The 19814-nt window shown below is 39.8% G+C and overlaps 1 protein-coding gene across 1 annotated transcript in view; it reads left to right on the top strand.

Moving 5' to 3' along the window:
• nfkb1 (nuclear factor of kappa light polypeptide gene enhancer in B-cells 1) overlaps positions 1-19814 on the top strand; it is a 32244-nt gene continuing 12430 nt past the window's right edge. Inside the window, exons 1-10 of the mRNA XM_058407139.1 lie at positions 1-322; positions 1632-1675; positions 2545-2623; positions 8666-8703; positions 8797-8895; positions 14037-14185; positions 14312-14475; positions 16897-17055; positions 18618-18722; positions 19718-19809. Coding sequence (XP_058263122.1) covers positions 1637-1675; positions 2545-2623; positions 8666-8703; positions 8797-8895; positions 14037-14185; positions 14312-14475; positions 16897-17055; positions 18618-18722; positions 19718-19809 — 924 coding nt within the window. The 5' untranslated portion in view covers positions 1-322; positions 1632-1636. The remainder of the gene's footprint in view (positions 323-1631; positions 1676-2544; positions 2624-8665; positions 8704-8796; positions 8896-14036; positions 14186-14311; positions 14476-16896; positions 17056-18617; positions 18723-19717; positions 19810-19814) is intronic.

Raw genomic sequence — 19814 nt, 5'->3', positions numbered from 1 at the left:
TACGTCACGGGGAATTTCCAGCAAGGAAGTCAACTTTTCTATACAAACACATCGATTGTGGCACAAAGTGCTTCATCAATGAAACCGTATCGTCCTTATCTCGAGACAATTATCCGCTTTCTTTCTTTTCTTTTCTAGTCCTTTTTCTTTCTTTTTATTTAAGTAGTCGTCCTGAGTAAATCCTGAATGAGAAAAGCTATCTGTATCAACAGCACACGTTTAAGAGGTTTTAACATGGCGCAGTAAATTATAATCTTTTACAAACACTTTCTCAGGATCAAAATTCATGTTCTTTCTGCATTCTGGACTGTTCTTCGTGAAGGTAAGAGCTTTACAAACCTTTCTGTTTTCCCTTTATTTATTTATTTTTTTGCGTGTTTTGTTTTCCCCCCACTCTTATTTTGTTGTTCTTTGTATCTTCTGCTTGTTACATGTTTAATGTAACTTCCTACTTGTTACCGCTCCGTGTAGCTTTAGCATTAGCCTTAGCTGCAGCTAACAGGCATTAGTTTTCTCGATTTTAAGGGATTCAGAGACCTTTAAGCAGACTAACAGTCTGGACTTAACCTTGCTGTACATAACAGGCGGGTTTAAGGTAAAGGGCCGTGTCCTGAACCTGTGTCTCTGACCTGCTGGACAGTAGGCTGGCTCTCATCATGCAGTGTGGAGAAAGCATTAAGTCCACATGAGAGGCAGAGAGAAGCCATTCTCACACAGCTACTAGTCACCTGTGTACATGAGAAGAATATGATTAGGACTTTATCTACATGACAAAAAGTATGGAAGTTGATTCTGCACTCTCATGTTCTCTCCTCCTGTCCTCTCTTGTCCTGTCCTGTCCTGTCCTGTCCCCTGCTCTCCAGTCCTCTACTCCCGTCCTCTCTTGTTCTCGCCTGTCCTCTCCTCCTGTCTTGTCCTACTCTCTTGATGTCTTGTCCTCTCCTGTCCTCTTCTTCTGTCCTGCCCTGCACTGTCCTGTCTCTTGCCTCTTTGCCCTACAACCTCCTGTCTTGTTTCACTCTCTCTTGTCCCATCTCCTGTCCTGTCTTATCCCATCCAACACTCTCCTCTCCACTTCATTTTCTCCTCTTTCTCTCCCCTCCTCTTTCTCTCCTCTAATTCTCTTCTCCTCTTTCTCCTCTCCTCTTTTTCTCCTTTTTCTCCTCTCCTCTTTCTCTCCTCTCCTCTTTCTCTCTTCTTTATCACCTCTCTTCTTTCTCGCCTCTCTTCTTTCTCGCCTCTCCTGTCCTCTCCTCCTGTCCTGTCCTACGCTCTCCTGTCCTGTTTCACCCTCTCATGTCCCATCTCTCCCTCTTTCTCCCCCTCTTCCTCTCCTCCCCTCTATTTTCCCCTTTCCATCCTCTCTTCTCTTCTTTCTCTCCTCTCCATGTCTTACACCGTCCTCCTTCTCTCCTCCACTCTTGTCTCTGTCCAGTACACTACAGTCCTCCACCTTTTTCTCTCCATTCTACATTTCCCAGTCCTACACTCTCCTGTCATTTCCCACACTTTCCTCAGTCAATATTAAGTGGACATCTGACTCTAGAGTCTCTTCGTTAGCTGTAGCTTTAAACTGAGAGCCCCAGCAACATTCTGTGCACTTTACAGTTTTTCTTTTCTCTGCACTGCAGGAACCATGACTGAAGAGGACCCGTATCTTCCAGCGCATCAGGAGGTGTGTGAAGTAACCGTACGATTCGAAAACATCTCAAACACACACACACACAGATTCACACACACTTATATATTGCTATATGATGTACGACAGTTTATGTATCGAGGATGTGCGAGGAGCCGTTTGATCAATTCTTCTCTGTAAAAGAGTAGAAGACTGTAGCAGAACTAAACCTTGATCAAAAAATCTTCTAAAAAATCACCCAAATGTAGTTTCTTGTTTCATGACAGACGGTGCAGCATTAAAAAAAACGTTTGGCTAAAGAAGTTTCTTGGCCACGAGGCGCCAAAAGGCGCGATGGTGAGAATAATATTCTCCTCACACAGGAAGTGTCTCTTAGAAAGCTGCAGAGACGTATTTTTTCCTGTATTCTGCGGTCAATGTTGCTTTCCTTCACAGTTGAGATCAAACACGAGTCAAAGCTCCAGATCCTGGTGCAACTTGGAGACACGGGGCTCACGGGGGGGAGGCAGGGGGTGTGGGTTTGGGGGTGTGAAAACAGTGCCTAATCGAACGTTAGAGCATGAAGACTGGAGGGCATGCGGGTGGATTATTGCCTCAGATGTTTGAATGGGCTACGATTGAAAAAAAAAAGCCATTTTAAGCAGAAGTAGTGATATTTAAAAATAATCAATTAGATTAATTTTTTTATTATATATATATATATATATATATATGTAATAAATGTATAAAATGTCAATAGAAATAATATAGCTCCTCTAAGAGGTGTTAAATATACACAATACATTTTTTTCAGTCTAAAATAATACAAGCTCATTATTTATCAAGAATTTTCAAGCTTTATTACTTTACACTTTTCACTGCTAAATATTAACGTCTTTTTTTTTTGTTCTCTTCTCTCTCTTTAGTACTTTGACTTTGATCCCCAATGGATTCAGATCGACCAGGGTTTTCCCAACGTGGCAATTTCGAACCAGCAACGTTTAGGTAAAAGTGTGACGATCAGATACTCTGTGCTTTTGGGAAAGATTAGCATTAAGTGTACAATACAGTAGCTATCACATAGCAACAAGCTAACAAACACCTGGTATGTCATAGTAACAAAATAACGACAAGTTTAATGACTCAGTTGCTTTAGGTTAAACGAATGCCAAATGACTCACTGGCTCTAGATGAAATGAATCCCAAATGACTCTCTTGCTCTATATTAAACGCATCCCAAATGCCTGTTAGCTGCAGATTATTACAGTGTACTTACATGTACATTATTTGCAGTAACCTGTCAGTTAACACAAGTGTATAATATGATTTAATGTAAGATTATTCAGCTGTGACTCTGTAGTATTTACCCTGGCAGCTTGCCTTTAATGAACACACAGAAGCTGTCGAGCGCTTGCTCATGTAACTTGCCGAGCGTGCCACTGATGTACACCTGATCTTTTAGGGGAAAACTCATTGAGCATGCTCGGTGAAATTTATCAATAAACGTTTACATATTTTTCCAACCCAGAGAAGATTATTTTCCAAAAACGTCAACAATACATTGTGGAGTATTTAAAGAACGACATATTTTTTGTCCGTTTATAGTTGCATTGAATTTAATAAAACATTTTTCTAATATTTAGGGAAGGAGTCTCCAGTGTTTAATTAGTACAATGTTTTGGTTTTCATTTTGGCAAATTTCTGTGATATAAGAGGAAGAAAACACTTTAGGAGGTGCTCTTATACTTCAAATTAAGGCTGATTTTCAGGATCAGTAACTCCCCATGCCACTCCATCCAGTTGATTACTTTCCTGTGATGGCGCACCCTGTTTAATTAACATGTTTGACTCACTCAGCATAACTCAGCTCTAGATTAAACAAATCTCAAATGACTCCCTTGCTTTAGGTTAAGTGAATCCCAAATGACTTTTCATGCTGTAGAGTAAACAAATCCCAAATGACTCCCTTGCCCTAAATGAAACGAATCCCAAATGACTTCCTTGCTTGAGATTGAACGAATCCTAAGTGACTTCCTTGCTCGAGATTAACCAAATCCCAAATGATTTCCAAATGAATCCCAAATGACTCCTATGCTATAGATTAACCCAAACCCAAATGAATCCCAAATGACTCTTATGCTATAGATTAACCCAAACCCAAATGACTCCCAAATGACTCCTATGCTATAGATTAACCAAATCCCAACTGACTCCCAAATGACTCCTATGCTATAGATTAACCAAATCCCAACTGACTCCCAAATGAATCCTATGCTATAGATTAACCAAATCCCAACTGACTCCCAAATGAATCCTATGCTATAGATTAACCAAATCCCAACTGACTCCCAAATGAATCCTATGCTATAGATTTACCAAATCCCAAGTCATATTTTCTTTAGGTTACTTTTAGAAGTAAACCTGACTTCTTGACTTCCGAACAAATATGAATCTATTGTGATGACGTGCATCTGTTTGTTCCTATTATTATTCATTATTCTTAAAGTGAAACAGAAATTTCACCAGCTAGTTAGACTTGACTAGCTAGCAAAGAACAGGCACAAAAATCAGGACAAAATAAAGGACAAAATAGACATTTCTGCTAAAATCAGTGCTTTACCTTGTGATTTAAGTGTTCACATGACTTAACAGACCTCTGGACTCGATATTTCTTCTCAAGATTCGTCCTCATGATTCCGAGGCTCTTATTATTAGTTGGTCCAATTTTACATTACGCAACAAAGTCAACACAACAAAACAGCTTGTTCAGCAAAGTGATATTTTGTCATAAGCAGAGTGCATCTGCAAAATGTTGAGTAAACTAAAAAATGCTGTTGTAATCAGATAGCAAAGTTCTTGCTGTTTTTAATTAAGAAGCGAAATTTCTCAGAGTGGGTCATGAGATTTTCCATGAAAGTTTCAAAAAAGGTGAAAATGACATGAAAATAGTTACAAATTGCAGTTTGTTTGTTTTGCATCTAACATAAATTTGTACATTTCCTAAAATCGCTATGTTGCTAGTAAGTTGCAAGCTACTAAAAATAACTTGCTGTGCAACTCAGTTAACATCTGGGATCTAAATCAGAGGTAAGGATACTGAAATACGAGGCTCCCTAAGGAGTCCTCGTCAGTTAAAAGGTTGTCTGGTCTGACGGCTAGCTTGGAAGAATGCAAAAACTTCAGCAGTTTGTTTATCTTTCTTTACTTCCTTGTCTGACCAAATACTAAATGCCTCTCTGGGCCCTGTGTCAAATTTGCATTCATCTGTATAAAAGATGATCCAGAGAGTCAATTGCAATTCGTTTCATCTAGAGCAAGGGAGTCATTTAGAATTTGGTTCATCTTGAGCAAGGGAGTCATTTGGGAGTCATTTGGGAGTCATTTGGGATTTGGTTAATCTAGAGCATAGGAGTCATTTGGGATTCATTTTGGAGTCATTTAGGATTTGGTTAATATAGAGCATAGGAGTCATATGGGCTTCATTTGGGAGTCATTTGGGATTTGGTTAATCTACAGCATAGGATTCATTTGGGATTCAATCTGGGAGTCATTTGGGATTTGGTTAAACTAGAGAAAGGGAGTCACTTGGTATTTGATTCGGACACCAATTTATTTTGTTGTTGTTGTTGGAATTGAGTTAGTACATCCAGTGTTATTTTAGAAGTTTTATTTTATTTTTGTTTGTATGTGATTTGAGATCACCGAACGCCGAGAAGCTTAGATGAGTTCTGACCTTCTGAATGAAACCGAATTGAAGTTTGAGGCCTGAAGTGAATTTTTATCAAGATTTCACCATCTTAAATTTGTCAGAGTAGCTCTCAGAGAAAAAAGAGGTCGAAGGCTCCCACTTTAAACCCTTCAAGCAAACTTCTTGGACTTTGTCCTCTTCCAGCTGGCTCTCGGTAACGGCTGTGTGTTAACACCTGCTCCGAGTCACCAGAGAACCTCATTAAAAGCTTTAACAGAGAAATGAAGCCCTTTATCAGGCTATTATTGTTCTAACACTCTGCTGATACAGTAATACAGACTAGAGTGCACAGTTTTGCACTCATAAAAGATAAAAAAGTGCTTCTTTATTTCAGATTGAATTAACTCTCGTCGAGTTCTCGCTTCTGATTGGTCGTTTGCTTTTGGATGTAACGCAAATCACAAGTGTCTGTTCATCTGCTGTTTGTAATGTCATGATGTTTTCTCTGCTTCCTGTTGTTGATGGTTTTTCCTAAAACAACACACCCGTCTTTTCACACCAAGTTTATATATATATAAAACTAATATATATGTATATATATGTATATATGTATATATATATATATATATATATATATATATATATATATATATATATATATATATATACATATATACATATATATACATATATATTAGTTTTATCTATCTTCGTGTTTCAGTTCGGTTGGTTTTGCATTATAGCATTTTCCAAGCATGCTAAAATGCCCATGAGCGTGGGCATTCTGATTGGTCAGGAATCTGGTGATTCGTTTTGACTGACAGGTTTGTTGTTGTTGTTTTGGGTGTGTTTTTGTATTTTTATTGCATTTCGCAGCGTCTCTCTTTGATATAATGTGTCACTTACACATTAAGGTGTTTTTCTCACACACGCACATACTGTGTGAAGGCTCTAAAGGAAGCGTATGTATTTTCTCTCGGATTTTTTCACTTCTCTGTTTGATGTGAGAGACAGTTGAAAACACAGAACCACGCCTGCTGTATAGCATTTAGAGCACACACAAAAAAAAAAAAAACAAAAAAAAAACGCTCACATCAATCCAGCCCTAGCGACTCGTCATGATGCGAGTCTTCCCGTAAATAATCGGATGACTTGTGTAACATGATCTTGTGCATCACGGAGATGAGGGAGATGCCAGTTTGTCATCACTTCATGAGTAGAGGAAGTTCTCCTGTGACCTCTCTGCTTTGTTTTAAACATAACCTGGGTTGCATCATCATAGCGGGAAGTGTGTGTTTGTGTGTGTGTGTGTGTGGACGCAGCAAAGCTCAAATCTGCACAGGTTCAGCGCCCGAGTGGAGAGGATGTGGTCAGAACCGAGTCACTGTTCAACACAGGAAGAGGAGGCCGAGGCGTCTACAGCTACGCAAGCACATGATATCAGCCCTTCTCAGACTTTCAAAGGCTCAGGCTAGGTCAAGTGCACAAGGGACGATAATTGGTGCACGCTTCAATCGATGATGGCGGCTGACAGCTCGAGAAACATCTCCTTCCAGAAACCTTATGAATAATTATGAACCAAGTTTAGCTCCGCCCACTTTCTATCAAAATAGAAGAATAAACTTTCCTGCCTATGCAGGTGTCCTCTACAAATTTACACAAGATAAATATAAACATAAGTGATGTGTTTATTTCGACACACCAAGAACACACAAACACACACTACACAACAAGTAGCTGTCATGGGTGGAGGTACAGGAGCTTCGCAGGTCACGCTCATGGACTAATGGCGAAGAAGCAAGGTTGAAGAGGAGAATTGAACGGAGTTGCTGGACAAAGCGAAAACAGCAGGAACAACGGTTACTGAGGGAACGTTAAACAACGACAGCTTCTCGGATGAGAAGAAGCACCGAGATACAAAGCAGGTCAATGTTCAGAGACGAAGCAACGAGAGATTGGAATCCCAGTCAAAGTTGAAGCTTCGTGATTTCAGGGAGTTGATGCTAATTTGCAGAGGTTAACGGAGCAGAAATCAGGCTAAGGAAATCAAATTACTTCTCTTATGTCTTTGTTTACACCTATTTTGTTTCTGTTCGTTAAATAGGAAGCGTGTAAACGCTCATAAAAGAAGCATTCGACTTTTTATACGTCTACTTCTCGCTACTGGTTGTGGTTTAGGACATAAAGACTAGGTACAAGATCTAAATTTAGCCCAAGCCTAATTATAGATCTGCTCACACGTGCTTCCTGAAATGAAAACCTCAGGTATTTTAAAATAACTCGGAAAGAAAGAAAAAATACAGCTGTTTCAGTGAAACTTCGCTTAGATCTTCATTTTTTAAAAGTGGAAACTTTTTCTGAAATTACCGACGTCAGGTCACGAGCAAGATATTTATCACGAGATTAGCCTCGGCAGATAAGATGTTGTTTCTATAGCAACCACGAAACAGGGGAAAAGGGATGCTTTTATTCAACATTCAGTGGAAGGAGTCTCCAGTGTCAGGACTTGTTTTCACTGAAAAGTCTTCAAGGTTTCAGAGTTTCTTTGTTTGTTTGTATTTTTTTCATTATTGTCCTGAAGAAAGAGGGGGAGAAAAGCAGGCAAGGAAGGAAATGAGTGTTTCAAAACAGGAACTCGATTCTCAGACAACTTTAACGTAACTCAAAATGGATAAAAAAACCTCACATTTATTGCAAATACAAGTCTTCTAAAAGTAATAGGGCATGGGACATTGGAAATGCTTAAGCTCTGTTGTGGTAAGTCACTCCAGGTACACTGTTGATTAGTTTCCTATAAGATCGTGACACTGAGTCATTTACATATCGCAGCAGTTTCTGTGTGGAAGCGTAGCTCGTATCAGTATTAGCACTTTTTTTTTCTTTTTTAACGTTGCGTGAATTTCAAGTCTACATCTTTGTCACATTTATTCAGAAATAGAGTTTGATTTCCTGTACTTTCACTGTCAACCGGATGTAGTGTGTGTGTGTGTGTGTGTGTGCATGCACGTGTACGTGTACGTGTACATGTACGTGCGAGGGCTCTCTTTTCGCACCTAAAATCTAATGAATATATACTAATATTTATAGTGATACTTTGAATCTACACTTTGAGTAAAATCTAATTTTAGCTTGTTGTGTTTACAGAAATGAAGTGTGAGCTTCTCAAAAGAGACATGAATAGCACAGTTCAGTGCCTCGTCTCTGTTTCATAGTGGAAAACGTGCGCTTTAATACTTCAAAATGAAAGTCACGTCTTTTCAGGTTAGGGTATATTGCAGCGAAGTGTGCAGGAAGGACAGGAAAACAAAACCTCGGTTTGAAAATGTCTCATTTGCTCATGTTTTTCTCTCTTTCTCCAGAAGGACCTTGTCTCCAAATTACAGAGCAGCCCAAGCAGGTAAGAATCCATTGTTGATGCTGTTGATGTCGGGTTTTTGTACCGCTGTTAATGCAGTTTAAATAACATGTTTATCTTCGTCGTGTTGCACAGCGGGGCTTCAGGTTCCGGTACGGCTGCGAGGGCCCATCTCACGGAGGACTCCCGGGAGCCTGCAGCGAGAAAAACAGGAAGACGTATCCTCAAGTTAAGGTCAGGCTGGCTGTGATGCTTCTTCTCAGTGTTATATATATATATATATATATATATATATATATATATATATATATATATATATATATATATATATATATATATATATAATGTGTGTGTAGTTTTGAGTATTCAAGACAGTTCTGCATTATATGGAATATGCAGTGATGAAGAGGTTCGCTCACGAATGGGCAGCAAATCACTACAGTAACATTTAAAACATCCTGATAAAAAGAAAAAAATCGATAGAATTTAAATTTTCTAAAATAAATCTTATAAATAAAATAAAATTATAACTAAAAATGGGAAATCTTTAAAAAAAAAAATTTAAGATTAAGTACAAATATTTATATAAATATTAAGTACAAATATATATATATATATATATATAAATAATTTTTAGATTTTTATTTTTTATTTATTTTCATATTTATTGTTTTTTAATTTTTTATGTTTATTTATAAATGATGAGGGAAAATCTTTTTACAATTTTATGTATTTACTGTCAAATTTTTAACCAGCGCCTTTTCCTAATAAAAAAAAAACTTTAAATAAAAAAGTTAACAAAATGTTTTATTAGAGAAAAGCATATTACTATATAATTATCACATAATCATGATTTCAATATTATACCATCATACCACCCAGCCCTACAAGTGACCACATTAAAATACATTTTTTTAAGCATAGAGGTCAATAAAAAAAAATAAGAAGAGATCTGGCCAAAACGGACAGTTTAAAGTGCAAATAATATCAGCTTTCACCACATCAACAACATCTTAGTTGAAACTCGACCATGTTTCATAAATAACACTGCCGGTCTGGAGACTGAGAAAACAAATAAGAAAGCAAAAAAAAGAAAGCTTATTACTTTTTCTTCTTTTTTTTTTTTTTACCTTTCCAATAGCAAATTATTGATTTGAGCTTTATGACTGTGATGTGGGGATTTATTAGAGATACCAACCTCTTTTCCTCTTTTCCTTTCTCAAGAAATCACCTTTTTACACTGAACTGTGTATTAGAACCAATTATTTGAAATTAATGAGAAATTGTGGCTGTGCGGGAGTTCTCCACCTGATACGTCAGATCTGAAAAGAGAACAAAAGAGAGAGAGTGAGAGATTATAGTGAGACAGAGAGAGAGTGATATAGTGAGACAGAGAGAGGGTAAGAGACAGAGAGAGAGAGAGAGAGAGAGAGAGAGAGAGAAAGTGAGGGTGAGTAATAGAGAGAGAGAGAGAGAGAGACAGAGGAAAAAGAGTGAGACAGAGACAGACAGAGAGCGATAAAATGGAGAGAGAGAGAGACAGAAACAGACAGACAGACAGAGAGAGAGAGACAGACACAGACAGAGAGAGAAAGATAGAGATAAAGACAGACAGAGAGAAAGAGAGAGAGTGACAGAGACAGACCGAGAAAGTGAGACATAGAGAGAGAGACAGAGACAGAGTGAGAAATAGAGAGAGACCGACAGAGAGAGACAGAGTAAGAGAGAGAGAGTGAGACAGAGAGAGAGAGAGATGCTGCTTCTTTGGGAATTTCCTCAGAATGTCTCGCTGGTAATTAGTAGGAAGTGCTGCTACATGTGTTTCTGTGACTTGTGTGGGCATCAGATGGGAAAGGAGGCATAACACAATCCGCCCCCACAACTTCAGACAGACTCAGACACGCAGAGGACACCTACCCACACACACACACACACACACAATGTGCTTTCTGTTGCATTCAGCAAGTAAATAGTGTAGAGTGTGTAACCTGATCTGGGCTTTTCCCCACCAGCCTGAACACTGAAAAGTGCATCGTCAGCACATTATTAGGGATCTGATGGATTGTTTTGTCCTGGTCGGTTCTTTAGAATGATGGAGGGGATGGACTGATGCGTGTGTATCTGACTTCCTCTTTTTTTTTTTTTTGGTTCTGTTTTGTGAATAAAAAACATACATGTAGAAGGTGACATGACAAACTCCGTTAATGATTATCGAGCTGGCAGAACTGATCCAATCACGATACCGAGGTGTTTTCACCAAAAGTGCCAGATAAAGAATGTACAGAAAGAAATTGTCTAGCAGGGGAAAAGGAAGCTTGACATTTTAAGATGAAAAGTGTCTTTTTATCATCAATCAGTGAGCTGGTATTATGAGTCATTTTGTCCGTACCACAGAATCTCCTGAAAAGTGTTTTACGATTTATCAGTCTGTCAATAAATCATGTATCATCTATCGCTTAGCTACTAAAACTTTCACAATGTTTTTAAAAGCATATTTTTCAAACCGAAACACACAAAACCCCATAATCGGAAAAGCGAGGTGAAAACGCTAAAATGGCAACTAAATGGTAAACATGTGCTTTCACTCCTCATAGATTCAGTTAGGTTTGTCCTAATTAAATACATTATATTGCCAAATGTTTTGGAACATCTGCCTTTACATGCACATGAATGTAATATGGAGTTGTCAGCTTCAAACCTTCTAAGGAAGGCTTTCCACAAGGTTTAGGAGTGTGTTTATGGGACCATTCCTCTAGAAGAAGAGCATTTGTGAGGTCAGGTCAGACCCTGATGTTGGACGAGAAGGCCTGGCTCGCAGTCTCCACTCTAATTCATCCCAAAGGTGTTCTATCAGGTTGAGGCCAGGTTCCTCCACACCAAACTCCCTCATCCATGTCTTTATGGACCTTGCTTTGGTCACTGGTGTGCAGTCATGTTAGAACAGGAAGGGGTCATCCCCAAACGGTTCCCACAAAGCATGAAATTGTCCAAAATGTCTTGTCCTAAAGCATTAAGAGTTCCTTTCACTGGAACTAAGTGGTCAAGCCCAACCCCTGATCAAACTACACCTGAACGCAATGATTTAGGGGATGTCCCAAAACTTTTGGCAATACCGTGTAGTTATAATAAAATATAATAAATTAGTTTGTATTGAGCATGATGAATGAGGCTCTAATATTTATTCAATTGTCAGTGTTTATCACTACAGTTCATAATATTATAATATATCTATCATTTTTTTAATAATTAGAAATTTTAGAAAGTGATTGAGGAAAAAAATACGAGTCAGACCTTCTGTTTGAATATGAATCATTTTAATAAACATATTGAATTAAAATGTCAAAACATCTAGAGGAATTAAACATGAGCAGTCGAGCCTTCTTGCATGAAACGCACTAATATTTATTTAACTAAATTCTCAGGAGGAAGACGCAGTTCTTCTCTGTTCTCATTTGTTAATGCTCATAATCAGTTATATGATGAGGGAAATGTTTACTTCTTCAGTCTGTATTTTCTATCGCCAATTTATGCGCCTTCAAACGATATATATTACGAAGTATTTTAAACTAGCGCTTAGTTTTTCCTATTTCTGTTCTTTCTCTGTGACCAGTAGTGAGACTTGAATGCACTTTTCTACGTCACTCTGGATAAATGTACCCGAAAAACCTCAAACGCTTGACCTATGCGTCATCATAACGGGCTACACGGAATGTAAACTTCAGTGAGGGCGTAACCCAATTCTGAATACACAGAAGTGGTTAAGATTTCAGACTATTGATTGGTTGTAAGCTCAAATCCTGCCACTGTTGGACCCCTGAGCAAGGCCCTTAACCCCTTAGACACGCAGTTAATAAATGAGATAAAAGTGGGTTGTTCTGCATCAAGGTCGAAATGCCATAAACGGTGTATCTTTCTTCATCTAAATTGCTGGAGTGTTTGCTTAATAATGTTGTCCGTCGAGGCGTGTTTTTTTATTGTAGTTCCCTCGTGTGTCAGTCTGTAAGAGGAAGCGGTTCATATTAATTATTGCAGAAAACCTCCCCCTCTGTACTTGAGGAGTGTTTTGATATGGTTTGATATTCTCTTTGATATAGCGGTGGGGAATTTTTGCACGGGGGCTGAAGTCAAATTGCATCTGAGTCAAACCGTACCTGGAGAAAGTAGCATCTGAACCACATGTGAAACGAACCAATACAGAGGCTGAGTCAAAGCAGGAGACATCACTCCTAAATATGTCAGGACATTTTCACTTTCAGGCAGACATCAACATCGATAAAATAATATATCGCGTCAAAAAATCGATAATGATCCGAACCCTAATAATACCCTTAAGGATAAAGGTCAGGGTTTTAATAAAGGATGCGTCTTTAATGACGGACATAACAGTGAACAGACCACAGAAAGTCAGTCATCTGTCCCACAGCACGGCTTACATCATTGTGGGAAATCCCCATATATATATGTATATATATATATATATATATATATACAGTCTTTTTTTTGATGTTACCATCTCCAGCACCTTTTCTTAAAAATCTTTTTAATTCTTTAAAATTAAAATTTATCTGAAATTCAAACCTAGGGTTTTTTAATCCAGCTAAAATGTAATTTTTTAATTTTTTAATTTTTTTTTTTTTTTTTTTTTTTAAGACTCAAAATAGGAATGTGAGTTAATATGCGAACAAATGACACATTATTGATAATACCATTAAAGGGGGGAAAAAAGGTCCATCTTGTAGGTATCTGGTACCTTGAGGGGAATCTTGAAGGTTTTCCCTTTCAGAGAGCGTTCCAGGTCAAACACTGATAACTATCCTAAGAGAAAGAAGAGGGTTTCTTAAAGTGGGTAGCTTTTTTTAAGCATATTAGCTGGATACTCTACAAAAAAGGGTGAAAATAGTTTATTTTTGTGTATGAATAAAATGCAAACAAATATTCATGCAGAATTACTCAAGGTTGTTAAAGTTAGTACCTGTTAGCTGGCACTAAAGAGTTGAAGGTTTGACTTGAAGGTTTTTCCAACTAACTAATGAATAAGAGATGAAAAACTGCCAGGTTTGGTCACAGTTTAACCAGCTAGGTGATAAACCTCACAAACTCCCAAGAACAGCTTCACTAGCATCAGCATTGAAAACCAGTCAGCTGTCAGTTTTATTCCAGAGTCGATCCAAAGATCATCCAGGTGACTAGCAATGTCAGCATTGTTTAGGTTATCCAGCTAACTAGACATTGAAGAATTAAATGCTTAAGTTTATCTGACCTGTTTATCAGAATCACTAGCTAGCCCAGACGATTTGAAAGCTCATCCAGCTAGTTAATAACTAAAGAATAAAGAGATAATAGTGTTTAGTGTCTTCATTTGTTTTGGTCCACAGATCTGTCATTATCATGGTCCAGCACGAATTGTGGTCCAGCTGGTGACTAACTCCAAACAGCCACACCTGCATGCGCACAGCCTCGTGGGAAAACAGTGCGACAAGGGCATCTGCACCGTCGATCTCCAGCCCAAAGACTCCTCCATCAGGTATATGCCATGCCCACTTTCTCACAACTTCTTCCTATTCAGGAGCTAGCTCATTTTTGCTAGCACAGTGTTTTATGAACATTTTAATTATCAATGCTTTTTTGGGTTTTTTTTTTCCTTTTTCAGTTTTCCTAACCTGGGAATCCTTCATGTGACGAAGAAGAATGTAAGTAAGACTCTGGAGGAGAGGATGAGTGAAGCCTACAGGCTTGGTTACAACTACGGCGTGGTCATCCATCATGAAATCGACTCTTTCCAGGGAGAGACCCGTCTTCCTAGAGAGCTCACAGGTAAGTGTGAAAGTGTATACATGTATACGTGTGTGTGCTTTGGAAGATAGCTTTGAAGCTTGAATGAGTGCATAGCATGCTTGGAGAACAAACCCAACACAACACAGACTCTTTGTCTCATTTACATGACGGATTTGTATTTGCGTGTTTGGACACATTAACGCCATGCAATCGTGCTGAAATTCCTGTTTTGTGGCAAGGATGTAATCCAAACTGAAAGCAGGTACAAAAATCTGGTTGGACTTGTAATTAACTGTGGGTAAAAAACAAAAACAGAACAAAGCAACAAAAAAACCAAAAACCATCAGCTCAGTGTTTAGATGTGTGTGTATGTGTGTGTATGTGTGTGTATGTGTGTGTGTGTGTGTGTATAAGGGTGATGAGTGGACCAATGAATATATAACATTTTGGTCAAGTGTATTTTATGATAAATAATGAATGTATATTTCAGTTCAAGAGAACAAAAGCTTTGCATTTTAGATTTATTCTGACTGACAGGCACCCAGGCCACACCTCCTTCACTTTGACTAATAGACACATGAGCCACGCCTTCTTCCTGGGACTGACAGGCACCCAGGCCACACCTTCTTTACTTTGACTACCAGATGCATAAACCACACCTCCATCACTGTAACAGACAGGCACCCAGGCCACACCTCCTTCACTTTGATTGATAGATATATAAGCCATGCCTTCCTCCTGGGACTGACAGGCACCTAGGCTACGCCTCCTTCACTGTAACTAACAGGCACCCTGGCCACACTTCCTTCACTGTAACTGACAGGCACCCAGGCCCCATCTCCTTGACTTTGACTAATAGATACATAAGATAGGCCTTCTTCCTGGTACTGACAGGCACCCAGGACGCACCTCCTTTACTTTGACTAACAGATGCATAAGCCACACCTCCATCACTATAACGGACAGGCACCCAGGCCACACCCCCATCACAGTAACTGACAAGCACACAGGCCACACCCCCATCACTGTAACTGACAGGCACCCAGGCCACACCTCCTTCACTGTAACTGACAGGCACCCAGGCCACACCTCCTTCACTGTAACTGACAGGCACCCTGGTCACACCTCCTTCACTGTAACTGACAGGCACCCAGGCCACACCTCCTTCACTTTGACTAATAGATATATAAGCCATGCCTTCTTCCTGGGACTGACAGGCACTCAGGCCACACCTTCTTCACTTTGACTAATAGATATATAAGCCATGCCTTCTTCCTGGGACTGACAGGCACCTAGGCAACACCTCCTTTACTGTAACTAACAGGCACCCTGGCCACACCTCCTTCACTGTAACTGACAGGCACCCAGGCCACACCTCCTTCACTTTGACTAATAGATATATAAGCCATGCCTTCTTCCTGGTACTGACAGGCACCTAGGCAACACCTCCTTTACTGTAACTAACAGGCACCCAGGCCACACCTCCTTCACTGTAACTGACAGGCACCCAGGCCACACCTCCTTCACTTTGACTAATAGATATATAAGCCATGCCTTCTTCCTGGGACTGACAGGCACCTAGGCAACACCTCCTTTACTGTAACTAACAGGCACCCAGGCCACACCTCCTTCACTGTAACTGACAGGCACCCAGGCCACACCTCCTTCACTTTGACTAATAGATATATAAGCCATGCCTTCTTCCTGGGACTGACAGGCACCTAGGCAACACCTCCTTTACTATAACTAACAGGCACCCTGGCCACACTTCCTTCACTTTAACTGACAGGCACCCAGTCCACACCTCCTTCACTTTGACTAATAGATATATAATCCATGCCTTCTTCCTGGGACTGACAGGCACCCTGGCCACACTTCCTTCACTTTAACTGACAGGCACCCAGGCCACACCTCCTTCACTGTAACTGACAGGCACCCAGGCCACACCTCCTTCACTGTAACTGACAGGCACCTAGGCCACACCTCCTTCACTTTGACTAATAGATACATAAGCTACGCCTTCTTCCTGGTACTGACAGGCACCCAGGCCACACCTTCTTCATTTTGACTAACAGATGCATAAGCTACACCTCCATCACTGTAATGGACAGGCACCCAGGCCACACCTCCTTCACTGTAACTAACAGGCACCCAGGCCACACCTCCTTCACTTTGACTAATAGATATGTAAGCCATGCCTTCTTCCTGGGACTGACAGGCACCCAGGCCACACCTCCTTTACTGTAACTGACAGGCACCCAGGCCACACCTACTTCAATGTAACTAACAGGCACCCTAGCCACACCTCCTTCACTTTAACTGACAGGCACCCAGGCCACACCTCCTTCCTATTAACTGACATGCACCCAGGCCACACCTCCTTTACTTTAACTGACAGGCATACACACACACAGGCCAGAAGCCAAAAGGCATTATGTTTGTTTGTTTGTTTGTTGCCAGATCACCAGAGGAATTTGATCGCCAATGCCGCAGCTAGCCAGGCCAAAGACATGGACCTGAGTGTAGTGAGGCTCATGTTCACCGCCCTTCTGCCCGACAGCGAGGGCGGTTTCACCCGCAGACTCGAGCCGGTCATATCGGAGCCCATCTACGACAGCAGTGAGTCCCTCAACACACACTTTTAACACACAGCTCCTGTCTGCACTTCAAAACAGAAAGGGGAACTTAGTGCTGTTCATTACATGCCATAATTCTGACAATATAGTAAATCTTGATTAAAGAGCTAAGCAGATATCATGTTATAAAAATTGGATTGGCTTTATAGTCCATCCTTGGGTCTGGCTACGTCTTCCAGTGCTATTAGCATGACATTAAATGGATAAACATTGCTACTTTTTGTCATATGTTCACCATTTTTCTAGAAGATACCATGTGAACAATCTCATGATATTCAAAACTTTGGAAGTCTGTAGAACAATAAACAATAGCATTTGAGGATTCTTCTTCACGAGTGACACAATGTTGATGTTCCTTATCGTAGCAGAGTTCATTAGCATTTTGATGCTCATTGTTGTGTAAATATTTCCTGACGTTTGGAGTGGTCCATATCTGAGGAAAAAGGTTGACATTCCTGATGTTTTGACGGCACTTTCAGTCTCGCTGCATGTTTTACATGATCTGCCTGAAAGAATTGTCTAGTGAGACATTTTGAGCCATATTTTTGGCATCTGACTTGCCTAGCAACAGTGTTCTCACAACTTTAACCGCAACCACATATGCATATTGAGCACTCGACTTCCTGCCTGTGTCAAAAACCTGAACACAGAGACAGCGAGAGGAAAAAACTTCACGGCTTTATTAGCTAGCTTGATACATGTGGGTGTGTGTGTGTGTGTGTGTATATATATATATATATATATATATATATATATATATATATATATATATATATATATATATATATATAAAATGGAGTATATGGTGAGAGCAGTTAAAGTATAGAGAGTGACAGAAAGAAAAAGGAGAAAAAAGAATGAGGAATAAAGACAAGGAAGCTCTTAAACACAAGGAGGAAGCTCAGGGTTCAGCATTTACACAGACCTGACATGTGCCCCAAGTTGGATGAAACAGTCCATGGAACCAAGAAACGAAACAGCGTCTCTGGTTTTCTCTCTCACACACACACTCACTTTCTCTCTCTCTCTCACTCTCTCTCTCTCTCCCTCCCTCTCCCTGTCTGTTTCTGAGCCAAATTCATTGCCTGACATTGCTGTACTGAAACTATGCGTACTTTCTATTTCCACCTCGCGCTCTTCTTGAACTTTCCTTGAAAAGTGAATGTGCAAAAGTATTGGTAACTTTAACACACACATTGGTAACTTTATACACAGTGCTGCAACTCATTTATAATTAGGGGAGGAAAATGTAAATTCCACAAAATGGAAGATGAGAGCATGGCTTGGGTTTGAAGGATCACATGAATCTCTTTTTTTTTTTTGTTATGGATGAAATGTGTTTTTTGGGTAAAGTTAGGTTATTTTTTTTTACGTAAGAATGAGCTGATGTAAATAGGGAATGTCTACAAAACTGGGTCTTGATTTTAGCAAAATGCCGTGCTGGCATTGCATTTCCACTAAAACCAGGTCATATCCTTGATGGTGTGATATTTTTTTTTTCTTCCTCACAAACAATCCGCCCTGTCTTCTCTGCTTGTTTTGCAGAAGCTCCGAACGCCTCGAACCTGAAGATCGTGCGGATGGACCGCACGGCAGGGTGTGTTACAGGTGGAGAGGAAGTCTACCTGCTTTGTGACAAAGTTCAGAAAGGTGAGGCAGCTCCTGTCATTCAAGAACACGGCACACCGAGCGATCAGGTCTGATCAAAGGTCAGATTTCGTGATGGTATTCACCACATGGAGGAGGTCCATCTGATTTCCCTCTTGGGGGAATTCCCCTCCTGACAGGCAAATGAGCTCAGGAGGAAAGTTACACATCACACATGTGCTTTCTATTCGTTTCTTATGGAATCCTGTGGGGTTTTTATTTCTTTCAGTTCCTGCCTATCCTGCTTGAATTCATCTGCTTTATCTTGATCCTTCCTTACTCTTTTTCTTTTACTATTTAGATATTCTTACTTTTTCTGTTCTTCCCTTTCCGCATACTGAGATTTACAAAAGTCTTTCCTCTTCTTCGACTCTCTTTGTTCCTCTTATTGTGTATCACTCTCTTGCCAATAATCATTTAATCATTTTATAATTATTTTAACTCTAATTGAATGAAGTCCAAACTCCTTTTGTCTCTGCCTCTTCCTCTTTCTGTCTCTTTCTTTCTCTCTCTGTCTCTCTCATTTGTCTCGGTTTCTTTTTATGCTTCTGTCTTCCTCTCTCTCCCTTTTTCTGTCTCTCTCTCTCTTTGTCTTTTCTTCCATTTACCTTCTTGTTTCTCTCACTCTCTGAGTATGTCTTTTTTTTTTCCCCCTCTCTCTGCAATTTCTGTCTTGCTCTCACTTCTTATTTGTCTCCTCTGCATTTCCAAGTGCTAAACTATTTGCTGACACTGTTAAACCCAATAGTCTGACTGTATAATTGTATGAATGTATAATTTTACACATCTAGTCTGAGAAAGGTGCACAAAAGGACATGCTGCACCATTCAGTCTGGTTATCTGCATGTATTTGTAGCCATTGAGGAAGTAAATTAGCAGGATATGTAAATTGTGTGTGAGTGTGTAGTCAGCCGTACGAGGAAGTGATGTCCTCTTCCTCCTGATGAGCTTGCCCTGGTCTGATGTCATGTTGTTGTTATTGTTCTTGTTGTTGACAGATGACATCCAAGTGCGCTTTTATGAGGATGACGAGACGGGGATCGTCTGGGAGGCATTTGGGGATTTCTCTCCCACTGACGTGCACAGACAGGTGAG

The sequence above is a fragment of the Hemibagrus wyckioides genome, linkage group LG02 (genome assembly GCF_019097595.1).
Source record: "Hemibagrus wyckioides isolate EC202008001 linkage group LG02, SWU_Hwy_1.0, whole genome shotgun sequence".
Lineage (NCBI taxonomy): Eukaryota > Metazoa > Chordata > Actinopteri > Siluriformes > Bagridae > Hemibagrus > Hemibagrus wyckioides.
Note: the sequence above shows the minus strand (reverse complement) of the source record. Positions and strands in the feature narration are given on the sequence as shown.